The 21,861-nt window shown below is 41.5% G+C and overlaps 1 protein-coding gene across 1 annotated transcript in view; it reads left to right on the top strand.

The window, feature by feature from the left end:
• LOC311148054 (forkhead box protein J3-like) overlaps positions 1 to 21,861 on the top strand; it is a gene marked incomplete at both ends in the record, with an annotated part of 61,413 nt that overhangs the window by 13,535 nt on the left and 26,017 nt on the right. Inside the window, one exon of the mRNA XM_084184946.1 lies at positions 6,695 to 6,769. Coding sequence (XP_084041072.1) covers positions 6,695 to 6,769 — 75 coding nt within the window. The remainder of the gene's footprint in view (positions 1 to 6,694; positions 6,770 to 21,861) is intronic.

Genomic DNA, 21,861 nt, shown 5'->3' with positions numbered 1-21,861 from the left:
TCATGATATCATTCTGCCAGGTAGGGATAGACTACTTTGTAGTTAACATTTAATTGAGGAGTTTTTGGGAAAGCCTTTCCATCTACCAGAAAATGGTTGTCATTAGCATCATTGCTAACGACTACACAAAGTGGTAGACAAACGCTGCGTCATTGCCTCTTGAGAAAGTTGAAGGAAAATATGAATCACTTATGAAAAAATGTGTTCTGATTGGCAGCATTTCAAATAGCGGGAAAAATGTACTTTTTTCAACTGTGGTTACAGTTAAAGAGCGGCGGGCCTCAGCTTTCTGTACGTACTCAGTAAATCAAGTATAGTTGAAATCACAGTGTTAAAAAATGTTGGGTTAAATTGACTCTACTGGGAGTTATCTTAACACTTGAGAGTGATACGCTCCCGCAAGTTAGTGTTGATAACTGGAGTTCATTGGGATGGAGTACTTTTAACTACATTAAAAGTAACCACAGACAGGGAGTTAAATCTATGGAGTTATCCACAGATGTGGGAGGAGCCTCATTGTCATATTTCCCAGCATGCTCTGTTGCGGGCAGATTTTTAAAAAAAAAAAATTATGTCTGTGTTTTCGCATGTACATTGATTTGTTTTGATCTTATGCTACACAAAAATAAGAAACATATCTTTTTCTATACTAATCCAGTCTGTAAGTAGTTGGATTTATAGCAACCATGAGTTAAAGTTGTTCCAGTTTACATGGTGTAGGTAGTCTTCATGTAGTTTATTTTCTACCCTACTCTGACAGGCATTCTAAATGCAAGTTGTGAGCAATGATTTAAAAGTGCTGGATTTCTTTTCCATGTACAGTATTTGATCCCCTGCTGATTTTGTACGTTTGCCCACTGACAAAGAAATGATCAGTCTATAATTTTAATGGTAGGTTTATTTGAACAGTGAGAGACAGAATAACAACAAAAAAATCCAGAAAAACTCATGTCAAAAATGTTATAAATTGATTTGCATTTTAATGAGGGAAATAAGTATTTGACCCCTCTGCAAAACATGACTTAGTACTTGGTGGCAAAACCCTTGTTGGCAATCACAGAGGTCAGATGTTTCTTGTAGTTGGCCACCAGGTTTGCACACATCTCAGGAGGGATTTTGTTCCACTCCTCTTTGCAGATCTTCTCCAAGTCATTAAGGTTTCGAGGCTGACGTTTGGCAACTCAAACCTTCAGCTCCCTCCACAGATTTTCTATGTGATTAAGGTCTGGAGACTGGCTAGGCCACTCCAGGACCTTAATGTGCTTATTCTTGAGCCACTCCTTTGTTGCCTTGGCCGTGTGTTTTTGGTCATTGTCATGCTGGAATACCCATCCACGACCCATTTTCAATGCCCTGGCTGAGGGAAGGAGGTTCTCACCCAAGATTTGACGGTACATGGCCCCGTCCATCGTCCCTTTGATGCGGTGAAGTTGTCCTGTCCCCTTAGCAGAAAAACACCCCCAAAGCATAATGTTTCCACCTCCATGTTTGACAGTGGGGATGGTGTTCTTGGGGTCATAGGCAGCATTCCTCCACCTCCAAACACGGCGAGTTGAGTTGATGCCAAAGAGCTCGATTTTGGTCTCATCTGACCACAACACTTTCACCCAGTTCTCCTCTGAATCATTCAGATGTTCATTGGCAAACTTCAGATGGGCACGTATATGTGCTTTCTTGAGCAGGGGGACCTTGCGGGCACTGCAGGATTTCAGTCCTTCACGGCGTAGTGTGTTACCAATTGTTTTCTTGGTGACTATGGTCCCAGCTGCCTTGAGATCATTGACAAGATCCTCCCGTGTAGTTCTGGGCAGATTCCTCACCGTTCTCATGATCATTGCAACTCCACGAGGTAAGATCTTGCATGGAGCCCCAGGCCGAAGGAGATTGACAGTTCTTTTGTGTTTCTTCCATTTGCGAATAATCGCACCAACTGTTGTCACCTTCTCACCAAGCTGCTTGGCGATGGTCTTGTAGCCCATTCCAGACTTGTGTAGGTCTACAATCTTGTCCCTGACATCCTTGAAGAGCTCTTTGGTCTTGGCCATGGTGGAGAGTTTGGAATCTGATTGATTGATTGCTTCTGTGGACAGGTGTCTTTTATACAGGTAACAAGCTGAGATTAGGAGCACTCCCTTTAAGAGTGTGCTCCTAATCTCAGCTCGTTACCTGTATAAAAGACACCTGGGAGCCAGAAATCTTTCTGATTGAGAGGGGGTCAAATACTTATTTCCCTCATTAAAATGCAAATCAATTTATACAATTTTTGACATGCGTTTTTCTGGATTATTTTGTTGTTATTCTGTCTCTCACTGTTCAAATAAACCTACCATTAAAATTATAGACTGATCATGTCTTTGTCAGTGGGCAAACGTACAAAATCAGCAGGGGATCAAATACTTTTTCCCCTCACTGTAGATTGGCATCCAACATAGATTGCAAATCAAATTGAAAACCACCAAAAGTAAAACCTTAAGAAATATTCAAATGAGGCTTTACACCCTATTAACTCAAAGGAAGTAAATTGAAAGTGAAGTGTACTCTGCTGTAGTTTGTTCTTAATTCAAAACAACACAGAAAAGTGTAAAATGGCAAGGGAGTGGATTAAAAATGATACTGAAAAGAATAAATGGCATTTGGAGTTAGATTTAAGCAACTCTCTGAGAGTTGGATAGTGTCGTTTTAACTCCAAAAATATCAACACCATGACCAGAGTAGTTTTAACACAAAATGGGTGTGGGACCATATAAAACCCAAAATAGTGTTACATTTGACTTCATAGGAGGTGAATTAACTCTTGCAATTTTACTGCGCATTTTATTTATTTATCAACTCTCAATATTGAGCGTTCTACCACAGTTTTACAACCAAAGTAATTTGTATGGCTTTGAGATACGGAGCACGGGAAGCACGTGACTGCCATTGGCAGTGATTGCATAGGCTAATATAGTCATCATTGGGTAGTAGCAGAGGTTATTTTGGACATTCAATTTGGTGTTAAATTAATCAATTACACTGCTAACTAGCAGTATTTTATATTTAGCGATCTAGCTGAAGAGTTTTGAGTTTTCACTTCCTCAGATGGTGAATTAGCCCCAAATGAATTAGCCTTTCTGATATTAGTACAAACAAAAAGATGTAAACAAATTAATCTGTATTGAACAAAAGAGTTTGAAATTCTGGAGCCCTATTTTGATATAGCAACAATAGCCTAATTGTCAACCCAAAATGTGTGACAATCACTGATTTAGGTTGCACATCACAATATCTTGAATTATCCATTCCTGCTGCATGTTATATGAAACAACTTATTTAACCATACTATCTCAGTAGCACTGTGAATGATTTAATAAGATGATTGCACATTTTTTCTTATTGTGTGACGCCATGGCAAAATGTTGGTGCGGCCAAATCATGGGCTGGTGCCACCAAATTAAAATGTTAGTGACACTAATGCACCAGGGTAAATGTTAGTTTGGAGCCCTACCGTAACCTTAATTAATTTCAACCCCTATACCTTACCTTAAGTTTCCATTCTGCCGGTTAAATATACACCTCCTACTATTTTAGACTGTTGGGACACAGCCATGTGCTTGGGCAACACTTCGTGCCCCTGTCCCTGTCCCCATTCTCCACAGAGAAACCCGGTACTGACAAGACCTGTCACTTTGCTGCAGCACGGGGTCTGATATGCACTAGAAGGAGCCAGTCGCCATGGCCTGCCGCTGGCCCCTTTCCCTATTCAATTTCCAGTTTCTACTATATTGGAAAAACCAAAGTTGGGATCAATTCCCTTCCAATCCCAGTCAGGTTAATCCAGCCGATACATTCAAATCAAACCAACAAACAAAGATTTCCACTGAAAAACGGCACATGCTTTGCTGCACTATAGTGTCTGTTTTGTCTGTATAGAGATGTATGCAGCATGCGCACGGATCCTCGCTATGTCCCCAGGGACAGTGGCAGCTCAGTCTCCTGAAATCTCTTTGTGCCCATCACTCACACAGTGGGCTCCAGTTACGGCAGACTTCCCATTCTCCACTAAGGGGGTGGGGTGGTGCTCCATCAAATGGAATGATAATGTATTTGGTTGCATTTGAAGCAGTGACTCGTATTCAACCCCCTCCTCATACAGGATGTGTCTATCACTGTCTCTGCTTAGACCTGTAGTTAAGGTGTCCCAGTGTTGTCTCTAGATCCCATGAGATATTTAGATGTGACAATGCATCTCCCCGTCCCCAGACTCCCTACCCTTCTCTCTTCCCCCCCCCACCCCCCCCCACCCCCCCACCACACTATCCTTATCTATCTCTCTCTGCCTGTGTCCTCATCCTCTCGCGTAACCATTTGTTTACCATCTCTCGCTCTCTCTCTCTGTGCTTCTCTCACTCGCTCTGTTCCCCCCCCCTCTCTCTCTCTCTTTCTCTGTTTCTTTCTCTCTCTCTCTCTCCCTGTGCCAGTGTTGCAGCGACGCCTGGGAGCCCCAGGACAAATCTGCTGAAACTCCAGGAGAGTTAGTGGAACAACAAACACTCCTCAGTATTGCTTCTGACTAGGGCTGTCTGTGTGGGAGCCCTGCCGTTCTCCATACACACCCTATCACACCACCCCTCAGTCCCCCCTCTCTCACCAGACACCTCACCTTCTGACCTCACTCTGACCCACGTAATTTCTGTTGCACCCATAGCTTTAACATTATCCACACGTGTTACTCTGGCATATATCTACTTCAACATTAACCATTACCCTGTCCTATATATTCCTCAACATTATCCATATGTCTTACTCTGTCCTATATCTTCCCCAACAGCACTCTCACAGATTGCAGTCTGAGCTAATATCTCCAGCATGGTTAGGTCACCTTCCGGCCTATATCCTCTAGCCATCTGCAGACATAACCTCTCTATCTCTTTCATTCGCTATATCCCTCTCTTTTTCTATGCATTTCTAAAACCCCAGATTTTTTAAACTGGCTCATGTCATGCTTATTCAGCGTAGGCCTGCGCCATATTACACATCATACTGTAGATATTACTAAAGCAGAGCACTTACTAATAATAGCCACGATGATTATATAAAAAATGCCTTAAGGCAACGTAAACCGTCTAATTTCAAATCCCCCAAATCTTCCAAGAACTAGGAAGTAAAATTTGACAACCTCCTTTCCACCGTATGCCGCCTTCCACCGAGATTAATTTAGCACTGGGCAGCAGCAAAGCCCCAGCTGTGCCCAATAAGCTCGTTAATCATCCAATGCCATCAAACGAGTGGGCAGACGCGGGAGCGAATCGCATTAGCTCCGTTCACGTCGCAGCCACTCAGTGCATTATTGTCAATGCCACCGCATCGGGCTATGATAAAATCAGCCCATTCAGTGAGAAAGGCACTGTCTCTCGCCGTGGTAACGGCTCTCCGTTGGTTTATGGCCTGGTACAGCTTTCAGGGCTTACTATAGTAACTGGTGAAGTGTCCTCATTGTGGAGCGATGTGCTCAGTCTTCAGCTGTCTACATCTGTCTTCTGGGGGACCAATGATGGGGGGAGGGGGGTTGTGGTGTTCGGTGTGTGTGTGTGCGCGCACGTGTGTGTCTGTGTTCGGTGTGGGTTTGTGGCATGTGTGTTTTTGGTTTATGGTTTGGGCTCTTTTTGAAAAACGGTCTAGCATAGGATGCCATGTGCATAAATGAATTATTGATGTATTTGTCAGGTAATGACTCTTTGCATTAGCTTGCTTTATTCTCAAGTATAAGAACACACATTGACTTAATTTCTCCATATTCTGACCATGGGCTATGAGCTCACAAGATAGATTGAAATGTGTAGAAAAAGAGGGAGAACGGTGAAGAGATGTAGGAGAGAGGATGGAGAGGGTGAGGAGCGAATGAAGAGAGAAATATTGAGAGAGAGAAGGGCATGGATAGAGAGAGGGAGAAAGGGATGGAGAAAGGGGTTGTGAGAGAGTAAGGGATAGAGAGAGAGAGGGATAGAGAGAAGGAGAAAGGAAGAGCGAGAGAGCAGGACTCTGTCTTCTCCCCTCCCCAGTGGTATTAATTAGGAGCTCCAGATGAGTGGAGGAGCCCTGAGGGGGAACACGGTTCATGTCAGGCCAAGCGTACTGGAGCTTTACTATATGGTACAGGAGCTACAGACAGACAGGCTGGGAGAGGCTCTTATCTCCATGGGTTTCCACTATACCATTACTTAGTGCTGCTAGCCATGGAATGATGTTTGTTTAAGACTGTTAAATCACATATCACAAATGTCTCCATTGCATAATTAACCACCTAATACAGTTCTGGACCGTTTTTTCCAGACCCAGATTAAGCCTAGTCTTGGGCAAAAATGCAGTTTTAAATGGAGGCATAGTCTGTATCCGGCAAACCGGCCATTCAACTTTTCTTGAACTGTAAAACAATAGAGCATGGTGAAATAATAGATGATCCAGGTACTGACTGTATCATCTTCTTCTTGCTAACAGGTGCCTGGGAGGGTATGATTGGCTGGTAGTTTGCGCAAAAGTATAATAGTTAATCTTACTCATGCAGACCAAGTGAAAAGCTACTCGTCCTCTTCTTTTTATGTATTGAAAAAACATATATTATTTTCTATGCTGTCATGATTCTGTTAATGAAAACATGTCTAACAGCCCCCCCTTTTCTCTCCTCTCTATCTCCCCTCTTCTCTCTCTTTTCTCCCAGAACTCAATACGGCATAATCTGTCCCTAAACAAGTGTTTTCTCAAAGTGCCTCGCTCTAAAGATGACCCTGGAAAAGTAAGTATTCCCTGACCATTATAGTCTATGAGTACATATTTAACACTAGAACCGCTTGGCCATGAGGGACCCCCCTTCAAGCTAATGAGCAGTCATTCTGACTGCAACATTCTAACAGTGTAATTAATACATTTCATATATGCTACGCAAAAATTATAATTTGGTTGTGTTTATGAAGGCCTTAGGTAATATTAGAATAGAAAAATATGTATTTCAAATAACACAATAGCATTTTCATTAGTTTATGTTACTGTAGGCTATATGTAAAAAAATCTATAATAATTTAAAGTGTTCAATCAATGTTATTCCTGGAGTGCCTTTGTTACAACTATGAAACAGAAAGCATATGTGTTGGAACGTTGTAACAGCTTCTTTTTATAAAGACGACATTTAAAAAATACCCTAACCATCAAGATGCACGGTCATCAAGACGCGCGGTCAAATGATGAAAACACCAGTAGCCTAAAAATCAAGCACCAAGTCTGCTTGTTAAATAGTGAAAATCAGCACAAAATCAATAATGGTGGCATAATGAACATACTTTAAGTGTCGATATGACAGCAGTCAAAAATTGTCAATTATTGCCAGCTCGTGCTTACAGTTGAAGTAAGAAGTTTACATACACCTTAGCCAAATACATTTAAACTCAGTTTTTCACAATTCCTGACATTTAATCCTAGTAAAAATTCCCTGTCTTAGGTCAGTTAGGATCACCACTTTATTTTAAGAATGTGAAATGTCTTAATAATAGTAGAGCGAATGATTTATTTCAGCTTTTATTTCTTTTATCACATTCCCAGTGGGTCAGAAGTTTACATACACTCAATTAGTATTTGGTAGCATTGCCTTTAAATTGTTTAACTTGGGTCAAACGTTTCGGGTAGCCTTCCACAAGCTTCCCACAATAAGTTTGGTGAATTTTGGCCCATTCCTCCTGACAGAGCTGGTGTAACTGAGTCAGGTTTGTAGGCCTCCTTGCTCGCACACGCTTTTTCAGTTCTGCCCACAAATTTTCTATAGGATTGAGGTCAGGGCTTTGTGATGGCCACTCCAATACCTTGACTTTGTTGTCCTTAAGCCATTTTGCCACAACATTGGAAGTATGCTTGGGGTCATTGACCATTTGGAAGACCCATTTGCGACCAAGCTTTAACTTCCTGACTGATGTCTTGAGATGTTGCTTCAATATATCCACATAATTTTCCTTCCTCATGATGCCATCTATTTTGTGAAGTGCACCAGTCCCTCCTGCAGCAAAGCACCCCCACAGCATGATGCTGCCACCCTCGTGCTTCACGGTTGGGATGGTGTTCTTCGGCTTGCAAGGCACCCCGTTTTCCTCCAAACATAACGATGGTAATTATGGCCCAACAGTTCTATTTTTGTTTCATCAGACCAGAGGACATTTCTCCAAAAAGTACGATCTTTGTCCCCATGTGCAGTTGCAAACCGTAGTCTGGCTTTTTTATGGCGGTTTTGGAGCAGTGGCTTCTTCCTTGCTGAGCGCGCTTTCAGGTTATGTCGATAGAGGACTCGTTTTACTGTGGATATAGATTATATTGTACCTGTTTCCTTCAGCATCTTCACAAGGTCCTTTGCTGTTGTTCTGGGATTGATTTGCTCTTTTCGCACCAAAGTACGTTCATCTCTAGGAGACAGAACGCGTATCCTTCCTGAGCGGTATGACGGCTGCGTGGTCCCATGGTGTTTATACTTGCATACTATTGTTTGTACAGATGAATGTGGTACCTTCAGGCGTTTGGAAATTTTTCCCAAGGATGAACCAGACTTGTGGAGGTCTACAATATTTTTTCTGAGGTCTTGGCTGATTTCTTTTGATTTTCCCATGATGTCAAGCAAATAGTTTGAATGACTCCAACCTAAGTGTATGTAAACTTCCGACTTCAGCTCTACATGGTGTGCGTCTTCACACAATGGCATCAGTTGGAGCATGTCTATGTCACATAAACAACAAAAGCTGGTGAGTGTGTCACTGATGTTGTTTTTTGCTTGAGATGTAGGGCCTGCTCTCTCAGTGATAGCATTTTGTGCTGATAATCGGCCGTAGCATTGTCACCGGCTTGTTCTATCCAAACAGGGCCATCCCTTCCTCTCTCCTGTCTCACCATTTCATTTGGTGGTGGCGCTGGCACCTGCACAGTGCGCACCATTCTGGCTTTGTTGCGCTAAGGCCTCGGGGGTGTACAGTGCCTTCAGAAAGTATTCATACCCCTTGACTTATTCCACATTTTGTTGCATTACAGTCTGAATTCAAAATTGATTAAATTGATTTTTTAAATCACCCATCTACACACAGTACCCCATAATGACAAAGTGAAAACAGGTTTTTAGAATTTTGGCCATATTTATTGAAAATCAAATAAAGAAATATCAAATATACATAGGTATTTACACCCCTTTGCTATGACACTCCACATTGAGCTCAGGTGCATCCAATTTCCTTTGATCATCCTACAACTTCATTGGAGTCCACCTGTGTCCAATTCAATTGTTTGGACATGATTTAGAAAGAAACCTGTCTATATGTGACTGACCGCCTTGATTCGGTCTAAAGTAGCAACATTTGAAATTGTGTTTTTTACATTGGATAAAAGCAGAGACACAGAGCTACACCATGCTATATCATACACTGCATTTAAGGGAACAATGGGAAAGTAATTCTGCTTTGAAAGTTGATAAACTTGTAATCTCACTTTTGAGAAATTGGCCTTTGAATGTTTTGGTACCTAGTGAAGAGCTCTTCTTTGTCCACAACCATTCAGGATCGTTCACACCCTCTAAAGCTTTAGCCCCACCGATCTCGTTTCGCTCTCGGAGCGTTCAGAGCGCACACTTGATGCTCTGGCCGATGAGTAGGGTTGATCCAAGCGTTCTGACCTCACAACGGCAGTCAATCACCCAAGCTAACTGGCTAACATTGGCGAGCTTGCTATTTACTTTCAGACACAAAATTGGGATTATGGTTCATTGTTTACCTCTGGATAACATGAAAACAGCCTAACCAGCTCTGCTGGCAACAATTTAATTACGCTTTTTTTGCCGACATTTACTGACACCGGCCATATTCAATGGGTGTTGTGCATTTGTAAATTCATCAGTTATTCTGCGCTCTGGCATACTCAGACTGAATTTACAAACGCACCTGAAATGGTTACTTGCATAGTGGAGTCTTTTGTTAAGACATGTAGCTAGCTAGCTAGGTAAACAATGAATCTAGCTAGGTAAACAACGTGTAAGATCATTCATGTCACGTAACGTTAGCTAGCGAGCCAGCCCGCTAATATTAGCTAGTTAAATATTGAACCATAGTGTCAACTCATGTCGTTACTACCCTGCATGAATCTGCTGGTAGCTAACCAACCAGGTTCAATGTTAGCTAGCTAACATTAGGCTCTAACTAGCCAAGCAAATGGCTCTGAGATGCGAATAATAACATCATACACATAACGTTAGCTAGCTAGCTAACAGTACACTTTAACTTGAAATGAAACCACTTTCTGTCAAAATTAGAAACGTGTAATATCTGGAAATGTAGCTAGCTAGACTATCTTACCCGTATACATCATGCATGATGGACGCGTCTCCCTGTCACGAATGCCATGGTTGCCCTTAGTTTGAAGATGTAATCCGGAGACAGGTGTTTTCTCCATCTCTTTAGCTATCATACTCTAATTCCACTGATTTCAAAACTCGATCCTCCAGAAAGTGAAGAGCAACACTTATGCAGCTCCACTACACGATACATTAAAAAAAGCTGCGTTAGACAGGATTACTTACACATACTGATCAGCTCAAATAGACAGAAGCCTTCTATATGGCAGACCAATCCGAACTCCTCTCTCGGCATGTCCAGCCCACTCATTTTCTCAGCCAATCATGGCTAGTGGGAAGATTGCTGTCTTTTTATGTGGCTTAACCAACTAGGCTCGTAATTTAACAATGTTATTCGTATTTACAGATGGCATACACGTTTTGTTATTAAGGCACATGAAAGTTCACATGTTCCAGAAGGCATTTCTGCCAAAAAATGCATTTTGATAAATAAATAAAAGTTTGCATTAAAATGGCTCTCCTTGTTTCCTGAAACAAGTCACATATAAGGTCCCACAGTTGACAGTGCATATCAGAGCAGAAACTATACCATGAAGTCCAAGGAACTATCCGTAGATCTCCGAAATAGAATTGTGATGAGGCATATATCTGGGGAAGGGTATAAAACAATTTGTGGAGTGTTGAAGGTTTCCAAGAGCACATCATTGGGAAATGGAAAAAATATGGAACTACCCAGACTCTGCCTAGAGCTGACCAAGCTGAGCAATACCAGGCAAGAAGGACCTTGGTCAGGGAGGTGATCAAGAACCCAATGACCACTCTGACAGACGGAAGCCACTCCTGAGAAAAAGGAACATGACAGCATGCCTGGAGTTTGCAAAAGGCATGTGAAAGACTCTGAGAGCATAAGGTAAAAGATTTTGTGGTCTGATGAGACAAAAATGTAACTCTTTGGCCTGAATGCAAAGTGCTATGTCTGTAGAAACCAGGCACAGCTCATCACCCATCTAAAACTATCCCTACCATGAAGCATGGTGGTGGCAGCATCGTGCTATAGGGATGCTTTTCAGTGGCAGGGACTGTGAGACTGGTAAGGATAGAATGCACTAACTGTAAGTCGCTCTGGATAAGAGCGTCTGCTAAATGACTAAAATGTAAATGTAAAATGATAGAAGGAACAATGAATGGAGAAAAATACAGGTAAATCCCTGATGAGAACCTGCTTCAGAGTGCAAACGACCTTAGACTGGGCCAAATATTTACTTTCCAACAGGACAATGACCCCAAGCATATAGCCAAAGCAACGCTGGAAAGCTTTAAAACAAGAATGTGAAAGTCCATGAGTGGCCCAGACTTGAATCCCATTGAAAATCTGTGGAAAGACTTAAATATTGCTGCTCACTGCCACTCCCCATCTGACTTAACAGAGCTTGAGAAAATCTGCAGCAAAGAATGGGAGGACATTTTCAAATCCAGATGTGTAAAGCTGATACAGATGACTCAAAGCTGTAATTGCTGCCGAAGGTGCTTCTACAAAGTATTGAATCAGGGGTGTGAATACTTATGTAAGTTAAATATTTCTGTATTTCATTTTCAATACATTAGCAAAATTTTCTAAAAACATGTTTTCACTTTGTCATTATGGGGTATTTAATCCATTTTGAATTCAGGCTGTAACACAACAAAATGTGGAATAAGTCAAGGGGTATGAATACTTTCTGAAGGCACTGCAGATTCAGGCTGAGGCTCAGAATTAGAAGAATAATCATCATAGATGTCATGATTCATTTCTTCCCCACCATCTGAGTCATTTTCATTCAGATTTTATAGCATCGCTAACATAGCATGTGCATCCATTAATCTTGGTCTTCTTGCCATTGTAAATTACGCACGCTCTCACTGTGTACTCCAAGTAGGCCAGAGTAGACAGATAGGACTGCTTGGATTCGGTCGACAGATATAAGGTATACCATTTTGAAATTAGAATTAGAATAGATCAATACAATATAATGGGCCGCCCTGTTCTTCATTCACAATTGGTGATTACATAATTATGTTTCATTCGCCTCCCCTCGCTCATCAACTCACCCATATTCCCCCTTTTTCTCCCCATCATACTTTCCTTCATTTATTTCATCTGTTAAATGTGTGAAATTAGTTTGGGTATAGTTTAGGTTCAGTTTCGAGGCAATTATCAGGGTGATTATCAACTGTGCACGGCACCTTCGGGTGATTATCAACTGGGCATGGCACCGGGAGAAGGAGGGGAACAGTCCCTACTGTCGGGAGAAGGATGGGCAACCGTGGAAAACCATTCAAAAAATGACATGCCCTCCTAAAACTCATTATAACTCCGACAAGGACAGAGGGGGGCATGACTTAAAAATGTGCAGAGTAATATATTTATTTATTTATTTATTCATGAGCTGTCCAAATGACTGTTTTTCATGGTTCCAATGTTAACTTTGAATGACCACCTGTTTTGGTAGGAGAAAGCAGAGTCAAGTGTGTTTCATATCAAATTGCCTACCAATGAGGTTTAAAATTGTTGATTAGACTAAATGTAAAAACACAAACAATTAGTGAAGCCCTTTTTTAAGTTAACATAATTTTGTAATATTATTAAGTGTACTGTATCTGCACTCGTGAATACCGTGATGTGCCGAGTGTATGTAAGAATATTGCAAAAAATGTTCTACCTACAGTGAGGGAAAAAAGTATTTGATCCCCTGCTGATTTTGTACGTTTGCCCACTGGCAAAGAAATTATCAGTCTATAATTTTAATGGTAGGTTTATTTGAACAGTGGGAGACAGAATAACAACAAAAATATCCAGAATAACGCATGTCAAAAATGTTATTAATTGATTTGCATTTTAATGAGGGAAATAAGTATTTGACCCCCTCTCAATCAGAAAGATTTCTGGCTCCCAGGTGTCTTTTATACAGGTAACGAGCTGAGATTAGGAGCACACTCTTAAAGGGAGTGCTCCTAATCTTAGCTTGTTACCTGTATAAAAGACACCTGTCCACAGAAGCAATCAGTCAATCAGATTCCAAATTCTCCACCATGGCCAAGACCAAAGAGCTCTCCAAGGATGTCAGGGACAAGATTGTAGACCTACACAAGGCTGGAATGGGCTACAAGACCATCGCCAAGGTGGAAATCCCCATCAACTGAGGATGAGGGGTCTCCATTATGTAGATGTCAAAAAAATTATGTTGAATAATAATAAACTACATTTATCAATCTGACTCCATTATTATGTGAATGCTATAGGCCCATAGTTGTATCCAGTGGGTATAGCCAAGGTTGCGAGTCTTGCGTCACCCTTCGGAATACTATAAGATGCACATCTCTAGGTTTACCATTATGCAATTATTATTATAATTTATTTTTATTTTTCAGGGGGTAGATCAGCTTTAATATTTCAGAGAGATTGTAACTTCCATCAATGTAATTGTCTGCATCACTTCAAATCCCCCATATGTTTTTTTCTCTCGCAATATATATATATATATATATATATACAGTGGGGAAAACAGGTATTTGGTACACTGCCGATTTTGCAGGTTTTCCTACTTACAAAGCATGTAGAGGTCTGTCATTTTTATCATAGGTACACTTCAACTGTGAGAGACGGAATATAAAACAAAAATCCAGAAAACCACATTGTATGATTTTTAAGTAATTAATTTGCATTTTATTGCATGACATAAGTATTTGATCACCTACCAACCAATAAGAATTCCGGCTCTCACAGGCCTGTTAGTTTTTCTTTAAGAAGCACTCCTGTTCTCCACTCATTACCTGTATTAACTGCACCTGTTTGAACTCGTTACCTGTATAAAAGACACCTGTCCACATACTCAATCAAACAGACTCCAACATCTCCACAATGGCCAAGACCAGAGAGCTGTGTAAGGACATCAGGGATAAAATTGTAGACCTGCCACAAGGCTGGGATGGGCTACAGGACAATAGGCAAGCAGCTTGGTGAGAAGGCAACAACTGTTGGCGCAATTATTAGAAAATGGAAGAATTTCAAGATGACGGTCAATCACCCTCGGTCTGGGGCTCCATGCAAGATCTCACCTTGTGGGGCATCAATGATCATGAGGAAGGTGAGGGATCAGCCCAGAACTACACGGCAGGACCTGGTCAATGACCTGAAGAGTGCTGGGACCACAGTCTCAAAGAAAACCATTAGTAACACACTACGCCGTCATGGATTAAAATCCTGCAACGCACACAAGGTCCCCCTGCTCAAGCCAGCGCATGTCCAGGCCCATCTGAAGTTTGCCAATGACCATCTGGATGATCCAGAAAAGGAATGGGAGAAGGTAATGTGGTCTGATGAGACAAAAATTGAGCTTTTTGGTCTAAACTCCACTCGCCGTGTTTGGAGGAAGAAGAAGGATGAGTACAACCCCAAGAACACCATCCCAACCGTGAAGCATGGAGCTGGAAACATCATTCTTTGGGGATGCTTTTCTGCAAAGGGGACAGGACGACTGCACCGTATTGAGGGGAGGATGGATGGGGCCATGTATCGCGAGATCTTGGCCAACAACCTCCTTCCCTCAGTAAGAGCATTGAAGATGGGTCGTGGCTGGGTCTTCCAGCATGACAACGACCCGACACACACAGCCAGGGCAACTAAGGAGTGGCTGCGTAAGAAGCATCTCAAGGTCCTGGAGTGGCCTAGCCAGTCTCCAGACCTGAACCCAATAGAAAATCTTTGGAGGGAGCTGAAAGTCCGTATTGCCCAGCGACAGCCCCGAAACCTGAAGGATCTGGAGATGATCTGTATGGAGGAGTGGGCCAAAATCCCTGCTGCAGTGTGTGCAAACCTGGTCAAGACCTACAGGAAACGTATGATCTCTGTAATTGCAAACAAAGGTTTCTGTACCAAATATTAAGTTCTGCTTTTCTGATGTATATAATACTTATGTCATGCAATAAAATGCAAATTAATTACTTAAAAATCATACAATGTGATTTTCTGGATTTTTGTTTTAGATTCCGTCTCTCACAGTTGAAGTGTACCTATGATAAAAATTACAGACCTCTACATGCTTTGTAAGTAGGAAAACCTGCAAAATCGGCAGTGTATCAAATACTTGTTCTCCCCACTGTATATGTGTATATATGTGTATATATATATATATTGCGGGGGAAAAAAACATATGGGGGATTGGAAGTGATGCAGACACACATACATATACAGTGAGCACCATAATTCATTGGACAGTGACCATTTTTTTGTTATTTTGGTTCTGTACTCTAGACTTTGAGTTTGAAAGGATACAATGACAATGAGGGTGAAGTGCAGACTGTCAGCTTTAATTAGTGGGTATTTTCAGACATATCGGATGAACCGTTTAGAAATGACAGCACCTTTTGTACATGGTCCCCCCATTTTAAGGTACTACAAGTATTTGTTATATTGGCTTCACAGATGTGTGTCGTTAGGCAGGTGTATTCATTTGTGTCGTTAGTGAATGCAGGAGAGCTGTTGATGAATAGTATTGATTCTAGACTTTGCTATTGCCTTTGGAGGTTGTTGTTGGGGTGTGACAACATGAGGAAGACAGCAGTGTCGATGTAAATGAAGCTGGCCGTCATAAGGCTCAGAAATGAAAATCAATCAATCAGGAACATTGCAAAAACCCTGGCCATGCCCAAGTCAACAGTTTGGTTCATCATTAACAAGAAAAAAACAACCGGTGAACTCAATTATGTAAAATTACCCGGTAGACCGAGGAAGACCACTGTAGTGGATGACCGGAGAATACTCTCTATGGTGAAGAAAATCCCCCTGACATCAGCCCAACAGATCAAATACACTCTCCTGGATGCAGGTGTAGATGTGTAAAAGTCTACCATACGTAGAAGACTACACCAGCAGGACTACAGAGGGTACACTACAAGATGCAAACCACTGATAAGCCTGAAGAACAGAAAGGCGAGATGACAGTTTGCTAAAAAGCACCTAAAAGAGCCCCAAGAGTTCTGGAAAAAAGTATTGTGGACAGATGAGACAAAGATTAACATGTACCAGAGTGATGGAAAGAGGAAAGTGTGGAGAAAAAAAAGAAATGCCCATGATCCAAAGCATACCACCTCATCCGTGAAACATGGTGGAGGGGGTGTTATGGCTTGGGCCTGTATGGCTGCCAGTGGAACAGGCTCACTTGTCTTCATCGATGATGTGACTGCAGACAGAAGTAGAACAATGAATTCTGAAGTCTACAGAAATATTTTATCTGCTCAGATAAAACCAAATGCCTCCAAACTCATTGGACGGCACTTCATCATGCAACAAGACAATGACCCTAAACATACTGCTAGAGCAACGAAGGGGTTTTTGATGGCCAAAAAGTGGAAAATCCTTGACTGGCCGAGTCAATCACCGGATCTGAATCCAATTGAAAATGCATTTTACATGCTGAAGAGGAGACTGAAGGCAATAAGTCCCCGAAACAAGCAGGAACTGAAGATGGCTGCAATACAGGCCTGGTAGAGCATCACCAGGGAAGATACCCAGCGTCTGGTGATGTCGATGCATCGCAGACTTCAAGCAGTCATTGCATGCAAAGGATATGCGACCAAATATTAACAATGATTACTTTATTCTACATTATGTTAAACTGTCCAATGTTTTTTGATGCCCGAAAATGGGGGGGACCATGTACAAAAGCTTCTATAATGTCTAAACATTATGTATGAGAATACCCTCAAATTAAAGCTGACAGTCTGCACTTCACCCTCATTGTCATTGTATCCTTTCAAACTCAAAGTATTTGATCCCCTGCTGATTTTGTACGTTTGCCCACTAACAAAGAAATGATCAGTCTATAATTTTAATGGTAGGTTTATTTGAACAGTGAGAGACAGAATAACAACAAAAATATCCAGAATAACTCATGTCAAAAATGTTATAAATTGATTTGCATTTTAATGAGGGAAATAAGTATTTGACCCCCTCTCAATCAGAAAGATTTCTGGCTCCCAGGTGTCTTTTATACAGGTAACGAGCTGAGATTAGGAGCACACTCTTAAAGGGAGTGCTCCTAATCTCAGCTTGTTACCTGTATAAAAGACACCTGTCCACAGAAGCAATCAATCAATCAGATTCCAAACTCTCCACCATGGCCAAGACCAAAGAGCTCTCTAAGGATGTCAGGGACAAGATTGTAGACCTACACAAGTCTGGAATGGGCTACAAGACCATCGCCAAGCAGCTTGGTGAGAAGGTGGCAACAGTTGGTGCGATTATTCGCAAATGGAAGAAACACAAAAGAACTGTCAATCTCCTTCGGCCTGGGGCTCCATGCAAGATCTTACCTCGTGGAGTTGCAATGATCATGAGAACGGTGAGGAAACAGCCCAGAACTACACGGGAGGATCTTGTCAATGATCTCAAGGCAGCTGGGACCATAGTCACCAAGAAAACAATTGGTAACACACTACGCCGTGAAGGACTGAAATCCTGCAGCACCCGCAAGGTCCCCCTGCTCAAGAAAGCACATATACATGCCCGTCTGAAGTTTGCCAATGAACATCTGAATGGTCCTCTGTAGCTCAATTGGTAGAGCATGGCGCTTGTAACGCCAGGATAGTGGGTTCGATCCCCGGGACCACCCATACGTAAACATTTATGCGCACATGACTGTAAGTCGCTTTGGATAAAAGCGTCTGCTAAATGGCATATTATTATTATTATTATTATTATTATTATTATTATTATTATTATTATTATTATTATTATTATAACTGGGTGAAAGTGTTGTGGTCAGATGAGACCAAAATTGAGCTCTTTGGCATCAACTCAACTCGCCGTGTTTGGAGGAAGAGGAATGCTGCCTATGACCCCAAGAACACCATCCCCACCATCAAACATGGAGGTGGAAACATTATGCTTTGGGGGTGTTTTTCTGCTAAGGGGACAGGACAACTTCACCGCATCAAAGGGACGATGGATGGGGCCATGTACTGTCAAATCTTGGGTGAGAACCTCCTTCCCTCAGCCAGGGCATTGAAAATGGGTTGTGGATGGGTATTCCAGCATGACAATGACCCAAAACACACGGCCAAGGCAACAAAGGAGTGGCTCAAGAAGAAGCACATTAAGGTCCTGGAGTGGCCTAGCCAGTCTCCAGACATTAATCCCATAGAAAATCTGTGGAGGGAGCTGAAGGTTTGAGTTGCCAAACGTCAGCCTCGAAACCTTAATGACTTGGAGAAGATCTGCAAAGAGGAGTGGAACAAAATCCCTCCTGAGATGTGTGCAAACCTGGTGGCCAACTACAAGAAACGTCTGACATAACTCCACCAGTCCTACCGATAATATCATTTACGAAGATTATACCTTTTTTTTAAATTTTGTCCAAAAAAAAGGTTTTCTATCAATTAGTATATTTGAGTTTAACCACAATATTTGTTGCATTATTTGTTCTGTCGTTTCTGGAGGATTAAATTGAAATTGCAACTAACTTTCTATGGCTTGTTTTAGAAATAGTGATATTTGGGAGATTATTTCCTTTTCAAATAATTTAAAGTGAGAGGTTGTAATCTGAATAAAGGGGAAAAGGCCATTCTTGAACATTGGGTGAGACAATTTTACAAATTTTCTAGAGAACCAGTTTGGATTTAAGTGTAACTTTTGTATGACTAAAAGCTTCAGTGATAGGTCTAATGCTTTAATATTTAATAATTTCTGTCCTCCAAATTCATAATCATTATATAAATAGGCCCGTTTAATTTTGTCTGGTGTGCCGTTCCAAATCAAATGGAATATTTTTTTAGTGATCCAATACGTAATATAGTACATTTTACATAATTTTGTTGTAATCCAGAGAGGTTAGAAAATGTATCTAGATCCTCTATGAGGCTGTGGAACGATTCAAGTTGTGGATTTAAAAGAAAACATACTATTCTATAAGATGCACATCTCTAGGTTTACCATTATGCAATTATTAAGAGACTAAGGAACAAGTAGCTGTCACGGATTCTGCCGAGGTTGCCCCTCCTTGCTCGGGCAGGCTGCGGCGTTCGTCATCACCGGAATACTAGCTACTGCCGATCTATGTTTCTATGTTGCACCTGTTGTCTAATGTCACACACCTGTTGCCCATTATTGTCATCACGTCTTCCCTATTTAACCCAGTGGCTCCCAATGTGTTTTGTGCGTGGTTGTTTTTCGTTTCGTGTGTCGTTGGTGAGCGGGTTAGTTCCTTCCTGTGTGGAGGTATTTCTGTGTTGTTTTCTTTACTCATTTTCAGTAAAGTACGTTTCTTCGAGTTCTGTGTCCTGCGCCTGACTTCGATCCACCGCATTACACTGACACTCGTTACAGTAGCTAATATCTTGCAATCAATGTCTTAGCATTAAATTATTGAGTTAACCTTAGCTCCGATATGCACAGAGAGACCGAGCATACAGTATACAGTGCATTCGGAAAGTATTCAGACCCCTTTCCACATTTTGTTACGTTACAGCCTTATTCTAAAATTGATTAAGTTGAGGGGGTTTTCTCATCAATCTACACACCATACCCCATAATGACAAAGCAAAAACAGGTTTTTAGAAATTTTTGAAAATGTAATTTATAAAAAATAAAAACATATTACATTTACATAAGCACCTTTGGCAGCGATTCTTCTTCTTGGGTATGACTCTACAAGCTCAGCACACCTGTATTTGGGAAGTTTCTCCCATTCTTCTCTGCAGATCATCTCTGTCAGGTTGGATGGGGAGTGTCGCTGCACAGCTATTTTCAGGTCTCTCCAGAGATGTTCGATCGGGTTCAAGTCCGGGCTCTGGCTGGGCCACTCAAGGACATTCAGAGACTTGTCCCAAAGCCACTCCTGCGCTGTTTTGGCTTTGTGCTTAGGGTTGTTGTCCTGTTGGAAGGTGAACCTTTGCCCCAGTCTGAGGTCCTAAGCACTCTGGAGCAGGTTTTCATCAAGGATCTCTCTGTACTTTGCTCCGTTTATCTTTCCCTCGATCCTGACTAGTCTCCCAGTCCCTGCCACTGAAAAACATCCCCACAGCATGATGCTGCCACCATCATGCTTCACCGTAGGGATGGTGTTGGCCAGGTGATGAGCGGTGCCTGGTTTCTTCCAGACGTGATGCTTGACATTCAGGCCACAGAGTTCAATCTTGGTTTCATCAGACCATTTAAGACTGATGGAGGCCACTGTGTTCTTGGGGACCTTCAATGCTGCAGACATTTTTTGGAGACTCTTCCCCAGATCTGTGCCTTGACACAATCCTGTCTCGGAGCTCTACGGACAATTCCTTCGACCTCATGGCTTGGTTTTTGCTCTGACATGCACTGTCAACTGTGGGGCCTTATATAGACAGGTGTGTGCCTTTCCAAATCATGTCCAATCAATTAAATTGACCACAGGTGGACTCCAATCAAGTTGTAGAAACATCTCAAGGATGATCAATGGAAACAGGATGCACCTGAGCTCAATTTTGAGTCTCATAGCAAAGGGTCTGAATACTTATGTAAATAAGGTATTTCTGGTTTTTATTTGTAATAACTTTGCTAAAACTTCTAAAAACCTGTTTTCGCTTTGTCATTATGGGGTAGTGTGTGTAGATTGATGAGGGGGAAAATGTAATTTAATCCATTTCAGAATAAGGCTGTAACGTATATAGGCTTAAATTACATTTTACATTTTAGTCATTTAGCAGACGTTCTTATCCAGAGCGACTTACAGGGGCAATTAGGGTTAAGTGCCTTGCTCAAGGGCACATCGACAGATTTTTCACCTAGTCGGCTCGGGGATTAGAACCAGCGACCTTTCGGTTACTGGCACTACGCTCTTAACCACTAAGCTACCTGCCGCCCAATGGCATCAGTGATGATGTACAGTGCTTTCAGAAAGTATTCATATCCCTTGACTTACTCCACATTTTGTTGTGTTACAGCCTGAATTCAAAATGGATTAAATAAATAAAACTCTCACCCATCTACACACAATACCCCATAATGACTAAATGAAACATGTTTGAAGAATCTTTTGCAAATGTATCGAAAATGAAATAGATAAATATCTATTTTACATAAGTATTCACACCCCAAGTCAATACTTTGTAGACTCACTTTTGGCAGTGATTACAGCTGTGAGTCTTTCTGGGTAAGTCTCTAAGAGCTTTCCACACCCGGATTGTGCAACATTTGCTCATTATTATTTTCAAAATTCTTCAAGTGCTGTCAAATTGGTTGTTGATCATGCTAGACAACCATTTTTGGAAAAAGTCAAGGGGTGTCAATACTTTTTGAAGGCACTGTACGAGTGAAAAAGTATGGTCACATTTCATTTGTTAAACCTATCCTTTGGCATGACTTCAATAGTGAATCTATTTAGTTTTTAAGTGGAGATCTCTCAACAATCATTTTCACGATAGCACATTGGTAATAGTCAGTGACAAATATCAAAGCTAAGCTGGGCTGGGATTGGTTAAAACCCTGGATGAGATACCACAGGGTAGCTGTA

This window comes from Coregonus lavaretus (assembly GCF_964263955.1).
Source record: "Coregonus lavaretus genome assembly, chromosome: 20".
NCBI lineage: Eukaryota > Metazoa > Chordata > Actinopteri > Salmoniformes > Salmonidae > Coregonus > Coregonus lavaretus.
Note: the sequence above shows the minus strand (reverse complement) of the source record. Positions and strands in the feature narration are given on the sequence as shown.